General features: G+C 36.1%; 1 protein-coding gene across 2 annotated transcripts in view; it reads right to left on the reverse strand.

The window, feature by feature from the left end:
• The window catches only part of SGCG (sarcoglycan gamma), a 148552-nt gene that overhangs the window by 40931 nt on the left and 80266 nt on the right, over window positions 1-27355 (reverse strand). Inside the window, exons 1-3 of one of the 2 annotated variants that reach the window (XM_074915463.1) lie at window positions 21805-21967; window positions 16065-16166; window positions 11869-11956 (exon numbers count right to left, since the gene is read on the reverse strand). In XM_074915463.1, coding sequence (XP_074771564.1) covers window positions 11869-11956; window positions 16065-16166; window positions 21805-21855 — 241 coding nt within the window. In that variant the 5' untranslated portion in view covers window positions 21856-21967. Of the gene's footprint in view, window positions 1-11868; window positions 11957-16064; window positions 16167-21804; window positions 21968-27355 lie in introns of those variants that run through there. The other variant, XM_074915458.1, reaches the window with a different exon arrangement.

The raw sequence follows: 27355 nt of genomic DNA on the forward strand, positions 1-27355 counted from the left end.
TTGACAGTTTTATATTAATTGGGTTTTTATGAAATGCAGATTAATTCACAGAGACATGTGACATGACAAAAGCAAATAGTGATAAGATATAGGAGCTGCTTTAACTGTTTGAATTTAGGATGAATATATACACAATAAAGAGCATTTACATACCTTAAACCAAATTCTGTTTTCTATCACCTAACCAATGTAAACAGGCATAGATAATAAATGCACCTGGTGCAGACTGACTTCCTCATCTGTCCTCTCTAATACAATTTTCAGGCACGGTGTTCCTACTGATACAACTGGAAACGCAATATATACCATTTTAATCATATTGGTTTATGCATGCACTGACCCTGCTCCAAGTCACTGGAACAAGGCTGGGATTCAGCCTTTCTATTCCCAGCTAATTGATTTTAACATTAGACCACATAAGCGTATTCCTGGGCTCTCCTCTTTTATTCCACTCAATATCTGATTATTCCAGGCAAGACAGAACTCCTTTAATAGGAGAAATTGAGGGAGTCCTACCCTAAAATAATGAGATAGGGGAAAACCAGAGAAAAATCTCCTTAGATAGACAAGGAACAAGAGGCATAACAGGATTTGTAGAAAAGTGCTCATTCTGGCTGAGCAGTATGCTTTAATAAGCTAATGAACACATCTATACCAATAAATTAGAGAAAGCCAAGGCAGAGGGGACAAGCACTGCCAATTTCTGCTAATCTGGTAGCACACTCCTTGGCACTGTCTCGACCTGTGCCACACAACGTCCTACTAGACAGTGCCCCCGACCAGGGGCTGTTTCTCACACAGCAGACGGATGAAGCTTTCCACTTCTGGAGGGAAGTGGGTTTAGCTGAGCGTTGTGCCATGCCATCTGCCCCGGGGCACATTGTGGGTCCTGGCCTGGTCTGGTTGCTAACGTAGACATAGTCTATCCCTACATGCTAAACACTTTCCTACTTGTGGTCATGCTGTGAATGACTTGTTAAGGTGTTTAGGGATTAGTTTAAGGTCATGCTTAAGAAAAGTTTGGTGCCTATTGCTCTTAACTTTTTTTTTTCTGAGCAAGAGTTAGGAGAATTTAAACATTGAATTCAAGCATGTGGAGGGCAGTTGGGCAGGATCTCAAAAATGGGTGCATTGCAAACTATACCCATTATATTTTAATAGCTTAAATAAGAAAAAACTCTGCAAGCACTAAGAGCACTCACTGCATATTATATAATTCCCAAGGGAGTCTTAACTGGTGGCTTCCTGAAACTACAGTACAACTCATAGCCTTGCATCCAGATTTCTCTCCTTTTTGATCCTGGTCCTTGCACACTTGAATAAATCTTTAGGTTCATAGTTTTCTCAAGACAAATGCCCCAGTAAAGTGGGACAAGGATTGTTCTATAGATAATCCTCATTATCAAAGAATGGTATGGATAATAACTGATGTATTTTAAATCTCCAGAGGGAATACTAGGGTAAACCAAAAATTCAATCATACATTTTATTGATGCTAGAGATGAGAGATTACAGTATATGTGGAACAAATTTCAAAAAGCAGTTAAGAGGCTTTTAAAGAAATGGGAATAATTTTGTGTAACCAAAAGTAGCCATTACCTTCTCTTAGTTGTATTTCATAATACACATGCACTAGCTATATTGCAATAACACTAATTGTAAGATTAATTTTCAGCTCATAAGCAATAGCCAAGTTCAACATCTGAAACTTTAATCTCCTAATTCCTAAATACATTTTGTGTACAACCCTAGTATATTAACTACATGTTAAGTCAACAAATACTATATAAATCATACTTGTTGATAAAATCCTACAATTAAAAATGTAACATGACTGAATGCAGGTTATAGAGAACATTTGAACTGTTTTCCCATTGCTGCCAGAGGTGTCAAGGGAATTCCCAGGTCGATGAGTTATTCTTGCTAATCAGGCTGACCAATAATTGCCCACTGTGTCTTTACACTTTCTCCTTTAACACATGCAGTTCTGATATAGCCTCATATGTGATCATCACATCTCTTGACAATGAGGATGACCCTTTAAACGATGAAAAATTATTCCAAAAACAAGTGACCTATTGCCTGCAAAGGAGCACATTGCTAAATAGTCTTCCTTTTTGTTTTTCCTCCTCAGTCTTGACTCCCCTAGGGGTTTTCCAGGGAAGGTTGGTTTCCTGTTTAGTGAATCCTTTTCAGGTGAAAAGCACTTAAATTCCCTTCTACTACTACCCAGCCTTTGAATTCCAGGCCAATACAAATGTAGAGGAACAAGACAGCAAAGAATCTTCTATCAAAATTAGGGCCTGCCATAAAATACATATCCACAAAATCCAGCTAGTTCTGCCAAGGACTAAGCACTTCTAGTGTGTCTTTATATCTTTCAGAAGAAAAGGCTTTCCAATGCTAAAGTTATTTATTGATTTATTATTTATTTATTTAATTTCAGAGCTTTTCTTTCCTTACTACCTTCTGCTATTCATAATTTTTGATAACCTATGGCTGTCACTTACTCTATGTTTCACTCTTCTCCTACTACCTAGAATCACCAAAGTGTTGAATATGAGCCAAAATCCTGAGTGCTTTTGGGTATTGCTATGCAATTTCATTTTTTAGTTAATTTTTATTAGATCAAAGCACCTTACTTAAAATAAGATCTCATTAAAAGTGTATTAAAAATGTAATACTCCTACAGATTCAGTTCTAGTTCTATGAGTAATATGATACCAATAAATGTAAAGCCATTACTTTCAGAAGCATAAAATTAGTCAGATTTTCATATGGAATGGTATGGAAGTACTCACTGGTCTTTTATTAGAACAAATGTATTATTACAGAGAACATGTTGCCCCATATATACATTTTATGTCCATATTATACATCTCTCATCACCTTGAAAACATCTCTAATACATTAATAGAACACTTGCTGCTCCCGTTTCCTCTTTGTCTCTGTTTTCCTTTTATGCAATGGATGCAATAATTATGCCGTCTCAGACTGAAGTAAGTATGCCTTACAGTCATCAGTTCTTACACTTTGTTGTTCTCTATGGCTGAACATAAGTCTACAGATCTTTAAATGAATTGGTTCTGAATGGTCATGCAGACACTGGCAACACAACTTAGTGTTAGGTATTTAGGTGGTCCTACTTTCCCCTCTCAGAGTGATTTAGCTAACTAAATGTCTTCATCTATGCATTATCCTTATAAAATACTCTATTTAAATATAAAAAAATAAACCCATGAAATATTTCACTCTAAAATGGATTATTGCATGTAGAAACCATGGCAGGAATAGCAGATCATGTTTCTCACACAGTGACTTGACAAAAAGGCTATGGTGTCACTTTTTCTCTTAGGCTTAATAAATCCAGAGTTTGTTGCATCGTGAATACTTTCAACAGAAAAAGATGAAACACACAGTCCTCAGACAGGTGAGGTGAAAAGGCAAGTACTATAGGAGATGAGGCATGATAATTTGAAACCCTGTATGCAGAGACAGACAATCGGAGTCTCTCATCTGTGAAAGAATACTTTAACCACACTGTCTTCTGTATAATGGATAATTCTTCTTCCTCCAATATTTTTTATTTAAAAAAGAAAGCCATGAGTGTAATTTCATAAGGTCAACTCTAGCACTGCATTTCAATAGTATTCTATGCATGCCTACTGGATCTGGGCAGAGGACAATGCGAGAGGACCAATTAAACAGATGGGGTATCACTCAGTTGCCAACATAGCTGTCTACTGCCATTATATGTACTTTGGTATTCTCTGCCTGGCCTCTATCTCATTTTAGATGCCTCAGAGTATCTAAGACTTCTACACTAGACTAAAAAGTCTGACATGGGGTCTGTAAGCAACCTGAGCCCTTCCAGAGCACCAGCTGAAGACCGGGCAAGATGGAATTACAGAAGAATGCAAGTAAGAGGTCACCTAGTCCTACCTCCTGCTCATAGTAGGGTCAGATTGGTTGGAAGTCAGAGGAAGGTGCTCAGGGTCTTGTGTGCAGGTGAAATTTAAATACCTCTGAAGAAGAGGATTCAACAGCCTTCCTGGGCAACCCATTCTAACAGTGATATTTCCTTCCCCAGTCTTCGACCCAGTTGCATTTGCCTCACTGCAACCTATGACTGTTGCCTCTTGTCCTTTTGCTGTGCACCTCTGAGAAGAGTCTGGCTTCATCTTGTCTCTAGCCCTTCCAGTATCAGGCAGAAGTTAGAAGCCTCCTTCAAGCGTTCTTTTCTGCAGGTTAAACAAACACTACTTCTTCGTCCTCTTATACTTCATGTTCTTCCACTCCCCGATCATCTCAATGGTTCCCTATGTTGGTCGTCTCAGTTTGCTCATAGCTCTGTCATACTAGTGAGGGCTTAACACAGTATTCCAGATGCAGTCTCTCAGGAATGTAATGATGTAACCCAGTATGCTATTAGACCCCATTATCACAAGGGTACGCTGCAGATACACGTTTAAGTAGAGCACCAATATAGGTGGTGTCCTCTGCAGACCTGCTGCAAGAAGATAGGGATCTAGCTCCTTTTTTAGCCACTAACTGCCATCTAGAGTCTTGTTAGCTTTAAGGTGAAAGTACTGTTACACTTGAAATGACTAGGATTTAAAGTGTACTTAGTTATCCAAAGTCTATAATAGATTAGTCATAATAAATTTCAGCTGTTTTAAGCTAACCTTTACAAATTCATCTAACATTAACCAATGCCAATAATTCAATCATTACTTTAAAGGAAGGAAGTACAGGAACTGTCTTCACCTTTAGCAGTAACTATTAGACTCAAATTATCGTCCAATGACTTATGTTAATGATTACTATACCATATGAACCAAAATATGTTTGGGATTGCAAATTTACTGAAGACTGTGAAAGTCAAGAAGGTTATAAAATGTTTAACAATTCATTTTTTTTCCCACTTATTTTGAATTCCTTCCTCCCACTGAAATAAAGAGAGAATGAGGAAACTCAGATCAATAATTACTCTCTGATGAGAGACAGGTATCCAAGTTCCTGGTTCTTTTTCCAAACAAAAAAATAATTTAACAAATATTAGCCTTTTTTTCAGAGCTAAGATCTGTAGACTTACAGGCATATTGCTTTTCTCTTCTAGACACAGTTAGAAGTGACAGCATAGGAGTAAAATCCCCTTGGTCGGGTTAAATTTCGCCTTAACTGTGATGCTGGCATATTTAAGCAAGTTGCCAATATACTTAACTACCTGATTAACTTCTAGAGGATGTTTAAAGTCTGGCTTAAGTTAGCATTGCTGACCATGAACATTAACACATATTTCTTCATAAAGGTTAGCATATTTGGTGACACGGTGTGTAAATCTTGCTATGGTAAGCACTCTACTATATATGGTACATAGACATCAATGGTATTTTTTTGCAGAAGAGGATATTTTTGAGTCTAAATAGTAAATTGTAGCTATAATGACTTTTTTCATAAATAAGTGTTCATGATGATATGCTTAGCTAGCTTTAATTTAAATGTATATTGATTGCTACTTACTTTTTTCTGCTATTTGTTTTAATTATTTTCAACATCATATCATTTAAATACACAATTGTCTCACAAAAGACTAATAGCCTATGCACTTAATATAGAACAGAAACACATCTGCCATGGATTAAAACAGGAAATTAGAAAAGAGTATCAGTTAAAAAGTCTGTAGGATATTTTAGCAGCCACCTGTCATTCTCTAAATTTTGCCTGATCTTAGTCAACTCAATTCTACTTTTAAATTAAACTAGCATGTATGTCTTGATATGATCAGATTCATTGGTAGCAAAAATTTTTATACTTCTGAAAGTAAAAATCCCTACTTTAATCCCCTTGGAACAAATATTATAAGTTCTTGATCACAGGAAGACTTAATCACCTCAAAAATACTTCAATGAACTTTTAAATTTATCTTTCTATTAATTAGTCCTATGTTGTATCTTTCCTTCTTATAACCCAGCTGGACAGCAATTAAAGTTGTGCAAATAATCATCTTCCTGCAGTACAAAGATCTTCAAGAAATATATTCTGGCTTTTATCTTAAAGATAAGAAAGAACTTATTTGGACAAAAATAGAGGTTTTAATGAAAGCCTTCTGGGAAAAATAAAGAAGGAAAAGCTAAATGATTTTGCAATGTCATTAATTAAGTCGAGTTTATGAAACTGGCTTCAGGGTTTTCCCTGTAAAAACACCATCAAACTCTTCTTACATACATCATGCTTCATTAACCCTGTTTTCTTCCTATTGTGTCTCTGATGAAAAAATACCATCACTTGAAAACAAAAAATCAAAATGCTGATAAGAAAACCAGAAGTGATTTGACATTGGAAAGTAGTAGTTTATAGAAGGCAATTAATGCTAATGAAGCAATACATTAGGTAGTGACAGCTGCTCCTTAGAATGTTGTTCCTGTTTGAAAAAAGAGGGGTGAGATAGCACAAATGCTCTCGTTGTAACAGCTGTTCCGATTAATGTGATGGACAGGAAAATATTTGGCTTTCCCTCAGGAGAAGTATTTTGACTGCAATTGTGTTTTCAGACTGCATAAACCATTCTGACTTTTATCATATTCCCATGTTATCTGAGTGGGGCTGATTTCATGTTTCAAAATGCAGAACAGCTTCATAATACACCTATCTAAATAAATTCCCTCTAGCTTTAAATACTTTAACCTGAGCTTCTGACCTGAAGCTACTGATGTTACTGTTCCTTGCTGCAAATGACTGAACTAGGAAGAGGACCAGCAGTCCACTGCATGGGAATCTGTTCTCATAGACCTTGTATGACTTTGAAAGCCTCTTTGTGTTTTTTTTCTCCTGAAAGACATATTATAAGCAGAACTTAGGGTCTTCTGCAGGTTGAAGACTCCTTACATGATCCTTGAAAAATAGACATTTTAAAAAACTGGCCCTACTTTTCAGTAAAGACAGATGGAAACATGATGCTTTTCATCCACTTCCTTAATATTCTGCACTGGAACACCACTGAAAAATCTGACTGTATTATATTCATCTGCTGGTAGGCTGTATATGTAAGTGTACGTTTACTTAGGTGAAGCATCATTTACTGTTCGATACCAATGTTGTTATTAAGTATCTGATAATTGACTATATAGTCTATATGTTTATTTTAAACATACATATCATTTGTTATGATTCATTACTGAAAAAGTTTGATAATTTTTTACACTGAGTTGCTTTATTATGCTTCAGTATAAATCAAAGGTGCTGTATTTCTTTTCTGTTCTAGAATTGAATAAGGCTTTGAAGTGGTAAGAATATTGGAGACAATGGTTAGCAGCTTCAGCTTTCTTTGGTTGTCAAAGAAAGTTCTAGATATTTCCGTTTCGAAGGTTGATGAGCAAGCTGTAATAATGACATTTGAATTTTATTCATGATTTTAAAGATAGGAGCTATTCTAATGAAAATAGTTACCACCTGTTCTGTAGACATCCTTGCTTTGCCTATAAGCATCTCTCTCCACAGCTTTCTTAATTCCTTCTGACTCCCAACCCTGTACCTTCTCACATCCGTGCCTTACTTATATTCCTTCCTTGCTGTCTGTTGGCCAACATCCTTTTTTTAAAGTCTCATTTCTCCCAGAAATATGCCCCAAACAACCACATTCCCATATTCCCTTCAATAAATGTCCAATTTCCTTTTTTTTTTTCTTGATTTCTTTTTAAATTTACTTGGTTTTAATGAGTTTATTTGGTCATATAGGAGTTTTAAATTATTTTAAAGAGTATCTCAAATAAAATGTGTATCTCTGTCATCCAGAGAGATACCCAAGTCAAAAAAGAGTAAAGCACAGATATGAACCCTATTTTTTGTAAAGTATCCTTTTCCTAGCAAGCAGTTAAATGTATTCATATTCAGTGAGACTTCTGAAAGCAGTGCAGTTATGGAACACAGTCCAAACCACAACAAAATCTACATAATTTATCTTTTAAAAGAGCTACAATGTCCAGATAACTCCTGCAAGAGCTATGTCATTTAGGTAAACTAAAGAGCATGTAGAAACTTTGAAACAAGAGTGCTCATTGTGGAAGTTGCTTGCATTTGATGTCATTTTAGTATATCTGTAATTCATGAGGGAAACCTTTTCCATTCTTGTCTTCATAGAAATTTGTCAAGTAAAGATCCGTTTCACATTTCTCTTGTGAGTTCTTTCTATACAAAATCACAGAATTGTCTAGTTTGGAAAAGACCTTGAAGATCACCCAGTCCAACCATTAACCTCACACTGACAGTTCCCAACTACACCAGATCCCTCAGCGCTATGTCGACCCGACTCTTAAACACCTCCAGGGATGGGGACTCCACCACCTCCCTGGGCAGCCCATTCCAATGCCTGACAACCCCTTCTGGAAAGAAATGCTTCCTAATATCCAGTCTAAACCTTCCCTGGTGCAACTTGAGGCCATTCCCTCTTGTCCTATTGCTTGTTATTTGGTTAAAGAGACTCATCCCCAGCTCTCTGCAACCTCCTTTCAGGTAGCTGTAGAGGGCGATGAGGTCTCCCCTCAGCCTCCTCTTCTCCAGACTAAACACCCCCAGTTCCCTCAGCCGCTCCTCGTAGGACCTGTGCTCCAGACCCTGCACCAGCTCCGTTGCCCTTCTCTGGACACGCTCGAGTCATTCAATGTCCTTTTTGTAGTGAGGGGCCCAAAACTGAACACAGGAATCAAGGGGAGGCCTCACCAGTGCCGAGGACAGGGGTAAGATCCCTTCCCTGTCCCTGCTGGCCACGCTATTGCTGACACAAGCCAGGATGAAAGACAGCATTGAAGACAGCATTTAAATCACTCCCAGTAACTTATTAATGTATTTTAACAGATCATTTAAATCACAGCCTTCTAGGAGTTAAAAGATATTTTTGTTATGATGAGTGATACTGCATCATATTGTCATCTTTGAAAGGTTCCCAAACTTATCTATACAGCTCCTTCACAACGGCACCTACTCATATTTGTAAGGTGAAAGGAGTATTAAGACATAGTTCCAGCATGCTGGCAACTGTGGAACACATTAATTCTTTAGCAAAGGTTTGTACATATGAAGTAAATCAGGCACACACTTATTTTTCACACTTCTTATAAGGGAACATCATCTTACATACATGCATTTTATGACTGGCTAAGGACAATAGCTAGAAGTATAAACTATGTATAGATTGGCATTTACTTTAATAGTCTGTCACTTACCCCAGTCACTGTTGTTTGACCATGTCTGACCACTGCTGTGAGATGCATGTCTTCCAGTCTACACTCTGCTCCTTCCTACTGGGTTCCTCATATATTGTCTAAGTCAAATACAGCCTCTCTGCACAGCCAGACAACTTTTTGTCTGGACAATGGTAAATATTTGGCTTTTCTTTAGGAAAAGGTTAAAGAGGCTTGAGATCATAAGGTATAAAAAAAACCTGAACTGCACATTACTGGGAACAGAGCCAGAAAAGCCAGGTGATGAAAAGCAGAGAAACAGAATTAAACTACCAGTTAGAAGGGAAAATACTAAATGTGGGTGATACTTGCTACAAATGACTCACTACTGACAAGGCAGGTCCCATCCAGGAGAACTCTTTCCACTAAACACCACAGTCCATATTCTATATATATTCTCTGTCTATCACATTTTCAGTCTACAAGTTTTCTTCAATCTAGGTGTCTCTAGCCCTACAGAGCAGATATTTTTAACTTTATATTTATTTAAGTCAGCACATTCCATGTAATTTTCTGGCCTGCTCTTTTTAACGCTCTCAGAAGAAGACTAAGTGGGGACTGGTAAGGGGAGAAAAAAGTTGTTCTGAGATTTGTTATTATTTTTGCTAGGCTTTGCTTTCCTAAGTTAAGGCTGGCACAATAACTAAAATATTTTTCATTTCAGTAAAATACATCTTTTACATTGCTTCCAGCACTGAAAATCTCTTTGTTAACAGGAAAGATACACTACGGGTGAATATCTTGGACTGTTCATTTATGGATCTCAGCTACATTACAGGTGCTACAAGTGAGCAATTTATCTATATCCACTTTTCAGACCTGAGATTTTTTTCCCCAGTGAAGTTTCTTAATTGTTCATGCAGAAACATTATCTGAGAAGCAATGCACCTTCCACCTGCCAAAGGTATGTCATGTTTCCAGTTTCAAATACAGCGTTGCCTTATTTCCACAGGGACACAGTCCCTTAAGTTCATCATGTGTATATTAAAATATGATAGCAGAATTGAGTTCAACGGAAATCAGAGCAGCTTTTTTTCACTTTCATGCAAAAGCACCTATTAATGACGGGGTCATTTATCTGACAAGTGCCTAAACTCAATACCGGACCAAGTATTCACAAACACCTTTATAGCACACCTCTTCTATTAGCAGTTCTAGGTCACGTCTAACAATTCATCAGGCCTTTGGGCTACTGTCTGATATGATTTCACCTGTATGTTTCTCAGAATTAGTGTGGTGGTCAATGATCTGCTCTGCGGTCTGCCCTTCTCAAACTACCTCCTGACGACTTCTCATCAGGCAGGATGGGCACATGAACACAGTGCAGATACACATCTGGTCCCATGATGGGCATCCACAAACAACAGAGAGCAGACAGAATCAACACCGTATGTGCCATGTCACAGAAATTTTGACCATATGATATGTTAATTTCTGGTCATGTGGTGATTGTATAGTTAACTACTGCAAATTTACAATAACTTTACTCATAATAAGAAACTATACATTTCATAACCTTAATTACTATCAAAGTGAGATGTGAATGCTACTATCATGTTTTGATAAATATTTAGGGGCATTTTATTAAGAGGAATAATTCAGATCTTTATTAATAACTTGAATTAAAAAAAAAGAGATTTGAAAACATTTAAAAGCCAAATTGTGATTAACTGTATAATCACACATTTTTAAGGGGAATAGCAGGCTCCTTTCTAAGTTTAAAATTGTAATATTTATTTGAAGTTTATTTGAAAACGGTGAACCTTACAAAACATTCAATGAATTGATAAAATAATTCTTCAAACAGGAATTATCACATAAGTTACACAGTCTCATCAGCATGGAAAAACTGATCATCAGTGCTCATCTGGGTCCCAATCTAGTGAACTACTTAAGCATATCAGGTTAGTCTTACAGTTAAATAAGTAGGAATTTATGCTTTGCTGCATGAGGATCTTAGAAGAAACAAGTTAAATTGTTACATTTTTCTCCAAAGTCAAATAAATGTTGAAAAATTTTAACAAAACTAAGAAAAATTCTCTTGTATCTGACACATACTGTTGCCATTCTTTCTTTAAAAATATGATTTAAGGAGTAAGGTCTGCTTATTCTTGCTGCCAAGATCTATCACCTACATCTGTCTAGATCTATTGATCTCACTCAGTAAACCAATGTATCTTACCGCCACCAAATATAGTAAAACATGTACATTTCTGTGTTGTGAACTGGCATTTTTTTTTTCAGGACAGCTGCTTAAATGTCACTGGAATACTAGGAAATGAAGAGAAACATAAGACCTCCATAGACATGTGTCCTGTTGCATTGTCTTAAAAATATTTTCAAATATTGCAACTCTCGATACTTACAGAAGAAAAAGAGTAACTGCCATTACCTTTCTTGCATAACTTTTCAATTAAAAAAGTGCTTCAAATATTTACAGAATTAATGCTTAACTGGAAAATTGAAAATATACTGTAGGTACTTATTAAGCAGCAGCTGGACTATTCAAATATGGCCATAAGATTAAAAAATAATCAAGTGTTTAGTGCTTTATATCCTTGAAGCTCCTTGCAAATATTCATTACAATGATTTCAAAACAGCGAACAAGGAAAAATCACTTAAACTTACCCACATTTAATCTGCCTGTGACTTCACCATTTGAATTCCGAGCATTCACAGTCACATTGTGAGTAGACTGGAGAAGCAGTGATGAGTCCTGAAGTATGGAGAAGAAAAACAAACGTAGTTTCAACAGAATAATTAAAATTGTTAAAAATTTTCAGAATTTTTTCTAGTGTTTATATTACCTCAGTCACTGAAAGAGCTTTGCAGCTACAAAAGCATCCAGAGATGTAATCAAATAATCTGGTCAGATATTTTTGATTGCTTCAACTATATCAGATTTAAAATAAGAAAAAAGTTACAGAGAATACTTCAAGTGAACAAAAGTAGTACTACTGGCCCAATGAACATGGTTGCTAACATTGTGTCTTTTTGAAAAAAATACTTAAGTACTAGATTTATTATATTTCACTACATAATTGAGACTCTAGAAGATAACCATTTAATTGAGGTGTGAGTACCCCATTTTGTAAATTTATACTGTCATATTAACTTGGTGAGAAACATGCATGTACATTCTGCATCCTCAATGGTCCATGCAGCCTGTATGCTTTGGCTTGATTTTGGCATCTAGCACTGACTCTTCTGTCAAGAAACTCAGACAGCGGGTGATGGATAAAGTGGCAGGTTGACTAGTTCAAAGCTGACTTTAATATTAGAGTACAGTACAGATTAGAGTGTCAGTCTAAATTAAAACATCTCCCTGTCCACCACTCAGAAGGATGACAGAAGTATATCAGCAGACTGAACAGCATCACCTGCTTGTCCATATCCCTGCACCATGATTTGAGCCTAATACACTCTCTGTTGATCCACATCTGGTGTCCCAGAATACAAAATCACATCTGAAGGTCACAAAGCAATGGCACTCATTTTTGACCTAGCTCTCCTCACAGGCTGCATCACAGCTGGCACACTTGCAGAGCAATCACGAGTCTCACACCTACCCATCATTCTGTGGTACTTATGGAAGCCAGGGCATGCCAAGCAGGTGTAACTGGTATCTTTATTCATCCCTACCACACCTCACCACAAGCCAGACTAGCTCTGCTAAGGATTTCAAAATTTCATGTAATTCTTAGACTGCAGTCAGTGTGGAATTACTTCACCAAAACAAAAACATCACCTTGTGTTAGCTCATGGCTTAGTATTGTGCTTGTTGAACTCCTCACAGGTGAGGTACCTTTTCCATTACTTATTCCCAGACCTTCCACTCAAACTCTCTGTACTTCAGGTCCGTTGGAGCCTCCCCAAACTTCTCCTTGTCTCGAGGAGCAGATGAGTAACTGTGCTGAAAGACCTAACTGTCCACTGTGCCCCATCAGATTACATATACAGACAGTAATGAAACCAGTTCATGGCAAGAGAAGGGTCCTGTTCCAGTATCGCACCATCCTCACAGGAAAGAATTTCTTCTTTATATCTAAACTGAATCTATCCTCTTTCAGTTTAAAACCATTACCTCTCATCCTGTCACTACACTCCCTGATAGACAGTCCCTCCCCATTTTTCCTGTAGGCCCCCTTTAAGTACTGGAAGGCTGCAATAAGGTCTCCACAAAGCCTTCTCATCTCTAGGCTGAACAACCCCAACTCTCTCAGCCTGCTCCAACCCCTTGATCATCTTTGTGGCCTCCTTTGGACCCATTCGAGCAGGTCCATGTCCTTCTTATGTTGGGGGCCTCAGAGTGACTATGCAGCACCTTGAAAGGCTAACCCCTGAAAATCACTCCCAAGTCATGATCCCGCTGTAACTTAATGCCTAGAGTATGAGATAATCTGAGAATTTTGAACATTTTATGTGAAGAATTTTACTGAAAACATCTAACAACAGTGGTAGAAGCAATACACAGTTTGGAGTCCAACTTCTGCTTTTTAAAACAAAAAGGGTATCTTACAAAATAAATGAATCTCATTTTGTAAATTATATCAGGAAAAAGTGAAAGCTAACAGAATTAACAAAATTAATGAAAAGTCTTAGGAAAAAAGTAAGCAGTGTGTTAGAATGAACATTAATTGTAACAAGTTGGTATGAAGTGGAAAAGGAAGGTCAAGAGAGATCATTTAAGTACATGTGCTAAATGACCCACAAATCTGGGCATCTTTATTACACTTATTTGCTGCTGGTTGATTTCAAAAATAAGTTAGTAACTTGTAATATCTAAGCATGAATGAACTGTATTCTAGACCTACAGTTTCCACACATGTGTTGTTGACTAATTAAAGTCTAGTAACGTATTTATAAATGCTCATATTTTATCTTTCCATGAATATGTATTAGCTAAGATGCAATGGTGTTGCCCACAACTCCGTGTTGGACTCATAATGAAGGCATACACTTCTAATAGGCTCCAGAGATGATGCACAAGTAGATTTTCTGCTACATATTTTCTTAGCGCTTTGAAGACCTCATTAGGTGAGAAAAGCTGTTAGGAGACTGCAGGAAGAAAATTATTAAGGCAGGGGATGATAGCTGTGACTGGCCCAATTCTCTAACAGACAAACTCAGAAAAAGAAATCATAAAAAATAAGCAACTTTATGAGAATAAATATATAGACGGCACTCAGGAGATCAAGCTACAGGCAATTAAGCCTCTAGAGAGTTCAAATATTCTAAAAAGCAAGCAAACCAATAAACAAAAAACCTCTGATGAATTATCAGTTCATAGGGGGCAGAGACATGCAGTAGCCTGAAGGCTCTAATTAACGCAGGCTACAAATGATCATAATGGGTCATTAGACAGCTACATTTATGTTAGACGCTGCCACGCCTCTACCTATATGGTAGCAAATGTATTAAGAACTGGAAAGAATATTAAAAGAGCACAAATGGTAGCTTAACACTGCATAATAATTTTTTGGGGCAGAGGGAGTTCTTTGGTATTAGCTATGTTGGTCTAAAGAGTTGCATGTCTTACTGGATAAACAGCCTCAAGGGAAATTCATTTAAGCATGTGAATAGTTTTCCCACTGCCTACGAGGCTGAAAAGAATACAGCATAAGAAACAAAATGGAAATATAGATTTAATAATGGAATTGCACTAAGTAAGGGCTGTTCCTGCTACTGGAAATACTTGCTGCAGAGAGAAAAATAAAGGCTTAACAGATGTATATGCTGGCATTACTTAAATTTCAGTAATCAAGCATTTTAACTTCATTCTGATAAATTTATTTACAAATTTTCTTGCTATAGAGATGCAAACACTTTTTCCCTAGGTTCAGAAAAGTCTCAGAGCTGGCTATTCCTTCTTGGTGAAGATGATTACATGTTTGAAGTAATGAAAGTGTCATATTCAGTTTTTACTCTCACTGAATAATACTTTGTCCAATGAAATGTCCCATGGGTTGATGGCAATGGTCATAAAACATGGCTTTATTTTGTCAGAGTTCAGATTACAGACAATAGTTCTGAAAAATATGCAATTTGCTGGCCAGAAACACATACCGCCCTATAAAAAGTAAGTTTCAGTTTACCTGAATAATTAAAAACCAATTCAGATTCTCTCTTACTTCCTTTAAACCCAGCTCTTCAGTAAAAATCTTTCATACCATACCAGTTCTCAGTGCCATTTAAAAATTAATCTGCTTGGTAAATATTTTCTTTGACCAAATACGTTGCTCTTTTTTTACCTCAATAATAACAAATTTTGCTATGTAAACAAGATTAAATCCTAAATCTTTCCATTCAGTCTTGTAGATTTTACATACATAAATGTATAGAGATATCATATACTTAATCTCATTGTCGTAGAAGTGACAAAACTTGAACTTAATGGAGAAATCATAATATTTCCAATAGGATCCACTGATTTTAGAGATATTGAAACTATTCTGCAACATATGAGTAAATAAAACAATCAGTCTCACAGGGAAGCCGGCATTAAAAAATTATCTCTGTAAAAGTAATGAAAAACTTTCTACACATTCTTAAAATTTTAACATTACTTATATACAATGACCTTTATAATTCCTTTTTGGGCTACTTCTTATGATATGCCTAAGAGAAAAATGTTAATTCTGCCATAGGACCAGAACATTGCCCTAATGATCATGCATGTAAAATATGCAGTATGTGTATATACACATATACACACACCCCCATATATATGTTTTTCCATGACAAATGCTTAGAATTTGTCTAAATTCAATCGTTCATAAGTGCATTAATTTTATTTCAGTGTTATTGAAAGATTATCTGCTTACCACACGAGAATGGATTTCTTTGGCATAAAGAGGGAATAAGAATTCCGATTCCCCTTCCAGACGAAGACCTTCTTTTGTAACACGTAGATGCCCCATTCCAGTCTAAGAAAATGCAAGAATTATGCACATGTTATTACTGTTGGTGTATTTATTTTTTTGTTCTTTTCATAAACTGAGAATTTCCAAAGCTGTCTGCCTCTAGTCTATTAATAGATAACCCATACTAACACACTTAAAATTTTGAGAATTTCTTCCAGAGTATTTTTCTTTGAGAAGTTTTAGCATTCTATAAAAAGTTTCTAGGAGTTTGATTTTTTTTTTTTTTAGAAAAAAAGCCAGTATTACAGTCATTAACTTTAAAAGAATTGCGTTTGTATTGGCTGTGTTGAAATAATCTTTGTACTTGCCTTTTAAAAATGTCACAAACAACAAACTTTTACAAGTGACTACTCACACAAAACAAACCTTATGCTAACATTTCAAGATTTATTCTATTAACAATGTATTTTACAAAGAAATCAATACTTCTAAACCTACTGAAGAGACAAACAGGAATTTTTATTTACTCCCACTTTCAGTAATTACTTGCTTTTTAATTAATTTTTCATTCCTTGACTTTTTTTTTTTTTCCCCCACTTTAATGGTAGGTTAAAGCACTCTCTCTCACACTATCACCCTCTTTTCCCTCTATTATCTGGTTGTCAGGTTTTGTACCTTCCTCATTCTCTCTTAATTGCTCCCTCCCAATTTTTGCCCTGTTGTGCTTTCCAGACCTTATCTTATTTCATTCTTCTTTCATTCATCATTATCATAGAATTGATAATGTGAAAAATGAGTGACAAATTACTTCAGTGAATACATCTGAGAACGTGCATGCTTCAGCTGCAAGGTATTTCACAGGTATTTAGCGATTTTGTAAAGGATTAATCCCTCCCCCTGCCATAAAAAGGGAAATAAAACTTGGCAAAAAATTTGCAGCCTTACAGCTTGGCCACAGGTGAAACTATTTCAAGTCAGCTGCCTTAAACTATAAGGAGTGGCTAAATAAACTATAAGGGAGAGCTAAATAAAAAACAATAAATCTAAAAAGTGTTTTTACTCCAAATTTTTTTCAGGTTATTCTTCATGTAAGCAGGGAAAAAGAGATATGTATCTCATATCATTAGGTCACTGATGATACATCAATAACCTGTTTATTGATTGAATTATGAGTTATTGAATTACTGCTGATAAAAATTTTAACTTTAAGAGACTTCACTTTCAAATATGGTATGTTCTGATCAATAAGACTAAGTATTTTTTTTAATATATATATATACTGTTAAATAAAATGTTTAATCAGGCTTCAATGAAAAACTGTAGCTATTTTCTTTTAACAGGCTTGAGAGACAAAAAAAGAAACAAGCTTTGCTTAAATTCCATAAGGTAAGAAATGTTCATGTCAGCAGTTCACTACACTGGAGAGTATAGCTGCAATTTCTTCTCAGCAAGGATTTATTTCAGGAAAGAGGCTTTAAGAATAGCTATTTATGGAATCTGTTATTCAGTGTCAAATATTTTACTGCTTTGAAATATAATGTGCTGACTTTTCTCAGTGGAAGTAGATACAATTTCTAAATTCTAGACCATTGTAAAGCTTTTGAAAAGCATGAGGCAAAACTAAAATAATACCTGTGATGAGCCCCCTATGGCTTCCATAATCATAATTCTGAGCTAGCTCTGAGTGATTTAGAAATATGTTTTTCTAGTGAAGACTATGGACCGCTTTTTCTAACTTGTAACACAAAACAGAGATCACTTCAACACCATCGGTGTTGAAGACAATGCTTCTGAAAAAGATCACATGAAATATCAGGATATTCTAAAGAAATACCACTAACAAACAGCTCTCACTTAATTAACTAGATTTAGAGTCTCATTATTTGCTCTGATCTCATGACTCTTCCCATCAGGTGAAAGTAGATTATATTAACCATCAGGTTTAAACACAGTTTTCATATTTTTTCTGGAATGTAAAGAACTGAAATACCAGTATATTATAGAGTAAGTAGTAATAAAAATGTCATTGAAAAATCTGAAATTTAAGAAGGCAGAGGAAGAGTAGCAATTAATTCTTGCTCTGAAGCAGATTGGGGAAAATTAACAAACTCCTTGGTGGCAATCTCTATCATGCCTTTGGCTTTGCAGGGAAGAAATTTTTAGCAGAGACAAAAAAATGATAATTGATGTTGAGAAAGAAGATTATGCAATTTACTCAGCACACTCTTTCTAATGGATTCAGAGTTTTCAGCAATGATTATTCTGAAAATGCTATATAGACAAAGGAATGTCTTTGACAGTAAGAATAATATGCCATGTGACAAAACTGAGCACTTTAACTGTATCTGTAAGTTATTTTTCAGTAAATCCAGTCATATCACTCAGGATTACTTTGTATAAGTATGTCCTCAAATATGTCCTATTTTCTTCATCAGATATTTCATTTAATCATTGACACAAAGCTCACATTCTCACATATTTGAATAAGAGCCTCATTATTGATCGTCACTGAGCACTCAGGAAGTGCAAAACCATGGAAATTTAGACTTGGGCTACCTGCATAAATGATTATGTGTGATGACTAACAAACTCTGTAACATGCATGAGAACAATAAAAATGTGCATTTCATATAATAATCTTCACTTCTATTACCTTTGTGATTGTAAACAATTATTATTTCTTTAGTACCATGATATTTGAGCATCTCAAGATTGTAGAAGTACTGAGTTATGCAGTACTATGAGATAGGAAAATTCTATTATTCCCCTTTTATAACTGGCAAAATGATGTTACATGGAATATAAAAGAGAGGAGATTAGGATAAACAACAACCCTAGTGCCCAGAGATGCAATGGTAAATTCCATAAAAAGGAAGAGCATAATAGTTACACGCAATATTCTCTCAAACCCCACTCTGCTTCTTACATTACCGTTTAGGAGAAGCCAGTTTTTATTTACTGGGTATTGTGATTTCATCAGTGATGAACAACCTTGATGCTTTCAGTTTCAAGGATTTGATTCTGTTCCTATTCAAATCATTGAATCAAGATATTTCTATTGACTTGAGGAAAGGGTCCAAATATCAGTTAGATGTGGACTTTGATGCAGTTATACAATAAGCTATTGATTAGAAAAAAAAAAGTGCTTCACTAAACATAGCAGATGTATGGCAAATCTGGATTCTTGTTATTCTGGTGCTGGTGACTGTCACTTCTTGAGTGTGCTGGCCCTGAGCTGTAATACATTCTTGTGCATACAGTCCTGAGACTCATGTTTTCTAATTACTCAAAGCCTTCAGCAAGGCAGCTGTATAGAAGAGGAGGATGAAATGTTATCTCTAGACACTGAGCACATCTTGCTATTGCTGCAAGCTGACTGGTGTGGAAACTGCTGGCATCTGCCAAACCTTATGCAACAATGATGTAATTTAGTATTCACAAAGGTGAGACCAGTTTTTCATTTAAAAACTGCTAGGCATATTCTAATTGGAGTAATAGGGTGTCTTCAACCACAGTAGAAGCATTTTTCATCTTTTGAAAATGCTCCCCAAGAAGTTAGTGCTTGCAGAAACAGAGACAGGCCTTCTACAAAAAATTCAAGCTCTGAGTGGGTTCAAGCCTCATAAAAGCTCGGCAAAAGGCTCTTCGCAACAATCACGGTTTAAAGGTTATTTGACAGCTATTCAGTGAAATGCCTACAATGAGATACTCCAAACCACCTGAAATGAGTACCCAGTGCTACAAGAATCCTAGGTAAGACTCATTGTGCTATAGAGCATCTGGATGGGAGGACTGTCTTGGATGGGTTATTGTTCCCTTAGACTTTATACACAACACATGTAAAATATTTTTTCCTCTGAAACAGGGGATTCAGTTTCATATTCTTTAAAGCCAGCAGAGAAGTGCAGTATGTCCACAAGCCATGGAAAGGACCTTAAGTTTTTTTCAGACTGTAGAAGAGCTGTGTCCTTCATCAGAACCAAAAACTTCCAAAAGCCATACTGATGGCTCTGGTGGTATGTATGCGCCCCCTTCTTCTGGCTACGAACATCTGTGTTGAGGAAAATGGAGAAATGACTGGATAAAGCAAGTTTAACAGCATTGCTATGGCTAGTGCTAAAGGCCTGTCTTGTTAAAACCGGCTGCAAGAACTTTCCCTCCTTCACCTGTTGTTATAGTGGGACCTGCTCCTCTGGCTCATGACCAAGAAAGTCACATGGAAAGAGATGCACATTGCTGTGGGATAACTAGGAGTGGAAACAAGCAGATGTAGCTCTAGGGCTTCTACACTCACAAGTGACTTGCTCTCAGGTAGCTGAGCCTCATGCTGTCTATGGTTTATGGAGCATCAGATGATATAATTGGGATTTATCTCCCAAGCCAATATAAGCCCTTAGTAATGAGAATGAGGCATGAGGAATATTCATTCCGTTTCTGATGACTGCTTCTAAATGAGTATTTCTAGATTCAATCAATAACTGTAACTTGCATTTTCCTACTGACGCGGAAACTGATATACATGGGGGCTTACTATATATGACATGAACATATCATATCACTGTTTCTGCACCTTCTCATCACTAGACTCAACTGCAGTCCTCAGACTCCTCTAGACAATAGAAATTAAACTTCTGGTCTGTGTATCAGCTAATAGCTGCACAGGAAGCTGTGTATCTTCCTATTTTGAGGAGAGGTCCAATACTGGAAAGACAGGCATACCCATATGTTAGAATGGTTACAACAATAAAATCTCTAAGTTGATTCAAACATTAGCTTTAACATGCTCTCAATTCAAATTAAGTAGCTCCTGTCTCAGGAGTTAATAGTGTCACCGAAAACCGGGATAAAAACTTATCGACGCCAATGTGATGTAGATAAGCAGACACTTCTTTATTGACGGCCGGACGTGTAGGGGAGTGCTCTCACCAACAACACGTGCCAGGCACCAGAATCATACACCTTATATAGAACTTACTCATACATATTCATTAAGTATTCATACATAAGCATACAACTCCCAAGAAATCATTAACATATTCTCCTCCTATTTCCGATTCTGCGCAGTCAAGGTTAGAAATGTCTAGAAATGGGTCTGGGGTGTAATGTGAGTAGGTGGTCCATGAGTCGGTGGTCGCGATCTCCCCCTGCCAGAATTATCTTTTGCTTAAGGACACAGATTTCTTAGCAGGTACTTGCATGCTGTTACGGTTACTTCCCTCAGTTCCCATTAATCCTGGACCTTGACAACTACTTGCATTCTTCTAGTCCTATATATGTATTATAAATCAGTTTACAAACCATCCTGTGTTTTGTTACCTAGGTTCTAACCGTTCCTACTAAACAATTATGATCAATCCCTTTGGCCTTGGTACAGGGCTGTACAGGGGATTTTAGAGCAGCAGTTGGTTGCTAGATTCAAAATACAATAAATGTAAAATAAATGATTTTTACTAAAATATCTCTTAATTCTATACTTATATTAAAATCAAACACAATTTAATTTCAGTTGATAATAAAATCAGTAACAATAGCATGTTTGATTTGTAATATCTGTTCCCTGAATATTCAAATTTTTCCAAATATTTAAAGTCCACACATGCTGTAGTTGCTGATTGGAACTGATAATGATATTAACTTCAGAATAGAGAGGATACAGAATTTCCATTCAGGTAACACTTCTTCTTACTTCTAGGATACTTACATTTAGGCCAGTCAAGGGAAAGACCTTGGCAAGTTCAGACCAAGACATCATTTGCTGTGCCCCAAAGCTAGTTCAATCAATGGCTTTATAGATCCAGCTTTCACTGCAGTACTTCTTGCAGCAATTACTATTTAGAGAACTTGCTTTGCAAACAAGAGTGTACTGTTTCATTGAGATAATAGGGCTGTGGGTAGAGATTGTTAAAGAGCAATCAGCAAAACAGGTTTGGTAATGAATCTGATGAAACTCTCTGTTTGACTTACAATATCTATTTTGGAGCTAAGTACGTGCTTGGTATAACAACATCACTGATGCCTCATCTCATTTTCTGTTGCAAGGACTCTTATTTCTTGGGCTCAAACAGAGAAGGTTATCTAACTCCTCTTCTCAGGTGACAGTGGAGTCTTTTCTGTGAAAGACATTGGCCAAATCAGAGTTCTTAGCAACAGCAAGCACTCCTGGTATAGAAGTTAGTCTCACCTGGCTTAGGGCTGGATACTGACTAAAACACACTGGGCTAGAAAGTGGGTAGGTAATATTCCATGATCTAGAAAAGTAGATGGCTGCTTTGAACTCAAAAGTTTTGTAAATAAATGGCTATGAAAGATGCAAATTCATCATACCTTTGATATTTGCTTAGTTTTGATATGATTTCTTTCATAAAATAGGATTGATATTTAAGATGCACACTTCCAAGATATTTTCAGGTCCTCTTTGTCCTGATATATAGAATAAGAGACTTGCTTAAGAGAAGGAAGGTATTAATTACAACAGGTATTACTGAAGAGGAAAAAACAGCTTCTCAAAATAGATTCAGTTCCAGTTTAATTTTCTTGTTTAGCAAGGACCAAATCCCGTCCCTGGTTCCGTACTGCATAGACATTTCAATGCTAGATAATACTTGACTAATAAAAATGCCATTATATCAGGCATTACATCTCCTGTGACCGATTTACTCAACATTAGAAAAACAGACTGCTACTCTCACTGCTACATATATTTATTCAGGGACTGAGTTTTTATAAATTGCCTAATTCATTTTATTATATCAACATTTGTAATTATGCAGCTTAGCTAAAGAAATTGAATTAAATAATTTCCTTTCATTTGTAAGGGTTGTCAAAAGGATTTTCTTCAGAACAACAGTGCATTATGTTTATTTCTTGAGTTCCTCTGAGGAATCAGGGATATTTGCATGGTGTATATGATTACAGAGACTATGTATTGATTCAGTATTGTAAATCCTATCATTTGAACTAGGGGACATTTCACATTATGGTCTCAGTGCTTCTACGCTTTGTGCTAGCACACAGTGACATGCATCTCCACTCTGACAGAATGTGCTGTCTAAATAGTCAAGATGACAAAATTGTGAGATGAAAAAAGGACAAAGAGATGTTGCATCCCTCAGAAAGCACCGCTGAAGATGCTCCTGCTCTGTGTGATATAAATGAATTAAATATTTTACCTTATGTTTTGTCTTGCAGCTATCATGCAAATTTATTTTAAAATTATATTATCATATTGAATAGAAACCACTGCAGTATATTGAAATTAAAAACAGATCACCTCCAATAACAACCTGTCGTGGCTTAACCCCAGCCAGGAACTAAGCCCCACACAGCTACTTGCTCACTTGCCTCTGGTGGGATAGGGGAGAGAATCTCAACTTGTGGGTTGAGATAATAACAGTTTAGTAATTGAAATAAAATAATAATAATGATAATAATAAATTGTAATGCAAATGAAAATAACAAAAAGAGAGAGAAATGAAGACCAAGAAAAACAAGTGATGCAAATGAAAGAAATTGCTCACCACCAACCGATGCCCAGCCTGTTGCTGAGCAGCAGTACCCCCTGGCCAGCTTATCCCCTAGTTTATAAACTGGGCATGACATCCTATGGTATGGAATATCCCTTCAGCCAGTTCGGTTCAGCTGTCCTGGCTGTGTCCCCTCCCAGCTTCTCATGCACCCCCAACCTACTCACTGGCAAGGCAGCATGAGAAGCTGAAAAGTCTCTTAGTGTAAGCACCACTCAGCAACAACTGAAACATCAGTGTGTTATCAGTATTATTCCCATCCTAAACGCAAAACACAGCATCATACCAGCTACTAGGAAGAAAATTAACTCTATCCCAGTCGAAACCAGGACACAATCCAACCTCATTTTGAACTACTCAGTCTTCCCCTCATCTTAGTATTTCTGATTAAATAAAGTTTAAGATTAGAGTTTTGGCTACCTTTGCTAAATGCCATCACAACCACTATTTTATTCATCGTACAGAAATTTATAGTTGCCAAAAGATTTTACACATAAAAATATAATTACCTATTATGATGCCTCTTGACATTACTGATAACTACATTTTTGCAACTTTCATTGAGCAAAATGAAAAACAAATATTTTCATTTTTCCCTACAGTGCATCACAGCAAGCTCTACTCTAGTACTGACAATAATATCATCTTTAAAATAATATCAAATATATTCTATGCATCAATAAAATGGTAGCGTAACATGCATTTGTATAAATTAATTATATAATATAACTAAAAAATAACAGCAATGACAAAAAAATTAAATGTAAAGTTCAAAAGGATGTGAGTTTTTTGCAATTCCTGTTGGATTACATTTAGAATTTTTTACAATTTCTAATCCATGCCCTACTCCATAGCTAGGACCTGATCACAATTTTCAAATTTTTTATTTGGTTAAAGATGAAGCAAAATTTCAAAAAAAGCCCAAAACTGGTTTGTGCTTATGAAATAAATTTTTCATCATAAAAAGTAAGGAGAAAGTTTTGGGGCAATTCATGTATTTTCCCAGCAGAGGTAATCAGGAACTTTTAATTCAGTTACATTTGTATTCTATATTATTTATATTATTATTACACTTCATTCAATTACATTTTCCGCACAACTTTATGTATACAGAAATGTGTATTTGGAAAATGTATCTGTTTAATGGGAGACTGCTTGTTACACAATACTTATTGTCCTTTCCTAGTCTCGTTGTGCTCACAGGTCCCAATCTGGATGGAGGCCTTGTTGTGCTGGACATTGAAGAAACACACAGAAGGTATTTATTACATGCAGGTACTAACATGACATGCAATATTTGAACCAGAACATGACACACAAATGATTTAAACAAACACATGTCTTAGGGAGCCATCATTTGAGAACAGTGGTTACTTTTCTGTCTCACTGATTTGTCCCAGAACTTGGAAGGTTTAGGTCATTTTAGTGTCAGGCTCAAAAAGTGACATGTTCTGCGACTCCCCCATGGTAAAACAGCAGCTCAGGAACTCTGCACAGTGAATGTTTCTGATCAGATGGCTGGATTTCACACATGAATTCATATGCAATTATTTGTATATGGAGCACAGAAATAGGAGTTAAGCTGAAGTTGTTTCTCCATCTCATGGTTATTTCAGTAGGCTGGGCTTACTCTGGGTACTAAATTGCAGAGCAGGTGCATGCCACAGCGTGTTCTCCATCACCCATGTCAGCACCCCTTTGGGAAAGTGGATTTTGAGCAGGAGAGGGCCTGCAGGCATCACTCCTGTAAGCATGCTGGCACTTGAGATCAAGGTTGTTGCTCACATGCAGGCAAGGCACAATCAGGGTGTGCATGTGGATCCAGTCACTGGGAAGTCTCTGGGTCCCACATTTTGGATATGTTATTTGTTGTCCTCAGTGTCCTCAAGCTCAACCATTCTGATGTTATTCTAAGAAATATTACAGTAAATTTTCACTGATTATGTGAATCTCTGTAATAGCATTGTTGAATAAATGATCTCAAGATATATAAAAAGTAACATCTTCTGTGAAGTCAGATGATAGCACTAGAAAAAACAGAGTAAGTTTCATGGACAAGGAACTTTTTCAGGTCACACTGAGCTACACAAACTGTAAATTTCACCAGCTCTATGATTCATCATTCTTATTTCTTACTTTAGAACAACTCTGCTTGCTCCTGGGAGCAAAAATACATGCAAAACCTGAGGAAAATGTGCAGCTGAATATTGTTGATTGTGTCTGGGATCAGAAAAGTAGGTGGTACATCAGACCAGGAGATCAGAAATCTGGTTTTCCTTTGGTAGAGAGTTTGCCAAGAGCAGCTTCATTTCAGTTTTCCCATACAACTTAAAGCAGAATCAGAAGCAGCAGTCAAGCCCTTACGAGCTCATCTGTCCACAGTTCCTAAACTTGCATGTACGCTATAATCTCCCTGTACTCAGATTTTTAAAAACTCTTTTTCAATATTATAAATTATTGCAAAAACAATTTTTTTTATTTAAACACGTTATTCCACACTTTTACATACACATGATTTGATTCATAATATAATTCAGATTAATCAAATGCTTTAAGAAAATACATTTTATATATATATATATATAAGTATGTATCACACTATTGAGAAGTCTTTCTTCGATAACGGTTTTTCTGCTGTATTTTAGTATCTTTCTTTTCAACTATTACTCTTTGCATAAAATATTTAAATATTCACTGTCTGATAGAGACAGTGGGAATGACTGTGGCCTGGTTGCAGGCAATTATATTTAAATTAATGGAAAAATAGCAAAATACAGCTCTTCAAGAGTATTCAGAGTAAAAACTATGGAATATTGGTGTTCTGACATGAAAATATTTTAGTGAACATCAGGATGAGAATTTGTGAATAATTAAATGTTTTATTTCATTTAAGTATTAAAAAAAGTAACATTCTCAAATGGCAACTAATTCCACAGAGCATACGCTGTTAATAATAAAAAGCACGGAAAGGCTGTACAAGTTCATTAGTGTATTGATTTGCAGTGAAGGAGAACTCTTGCTGTGAATGAGGGTTCCTTACCGTACATTTTTATTGCTGTCTAGTCTAGTTTTAAATGTTCCAAATGACTGGGCATCTCCAATTTAATAAGGCATGCTATTACACAGCCTGGTAAGTCTCACTGTCAGAAAGTGTTACTAGATTTTGCTTTCCAGATACTATTAGATAAAATTTTGCTTTCTTAATTCATCACGTTCCTAATTTTCATATTTTTCATATTTCCTGAAGTAATTCCCTGCATTTCACTGGAGTGCCTGAATTTACCAAGCACTTAAATAGTTGTTTACACAAATATTTGATTATATAATCATCTAATTTCTTTCAAAATACATGTAATATAGATCTAGACCAGTATCACTATCAGCCAACTAATGTGTACATATAGTAAGATTATATATAATTAGCTTTCCAACATTTCCTTATAGAATTAAATATAAATAAATAGATATTTCCTTATAGAAAACTTTGAAAAATAATTTTTAATACTTTGTCTATATACATTATTAATTGCCCACGGGATTCCAACAAGATTAGCAGGGTGGTATGTCTGTGCTAAAAGTTTCTGGAATATGGGTAGAGCACTCAGTAATTACAAGTAAGACAAAAGAAGAAAATACTTGTGAATAACAATGTAAACAAAAGATTATACTTGTGAAATCATATCAGTTATGTAACAAACTGAGAAGCCAAACACCTCTTGTTAATGCCTC

This window comes from Athene noctua, chromosome 1 (genome assembly GCF_965140245.1).
Source record: "Athene noctua chromosome 1, bAthNoc1.hap1.1, whole genome shotgun sequence".
Lineage (NCBI taxonomy): Eukaryota > Metazoa > Chordata > Aves > Strigiformes > Strigidae > Athene > Athene noctua.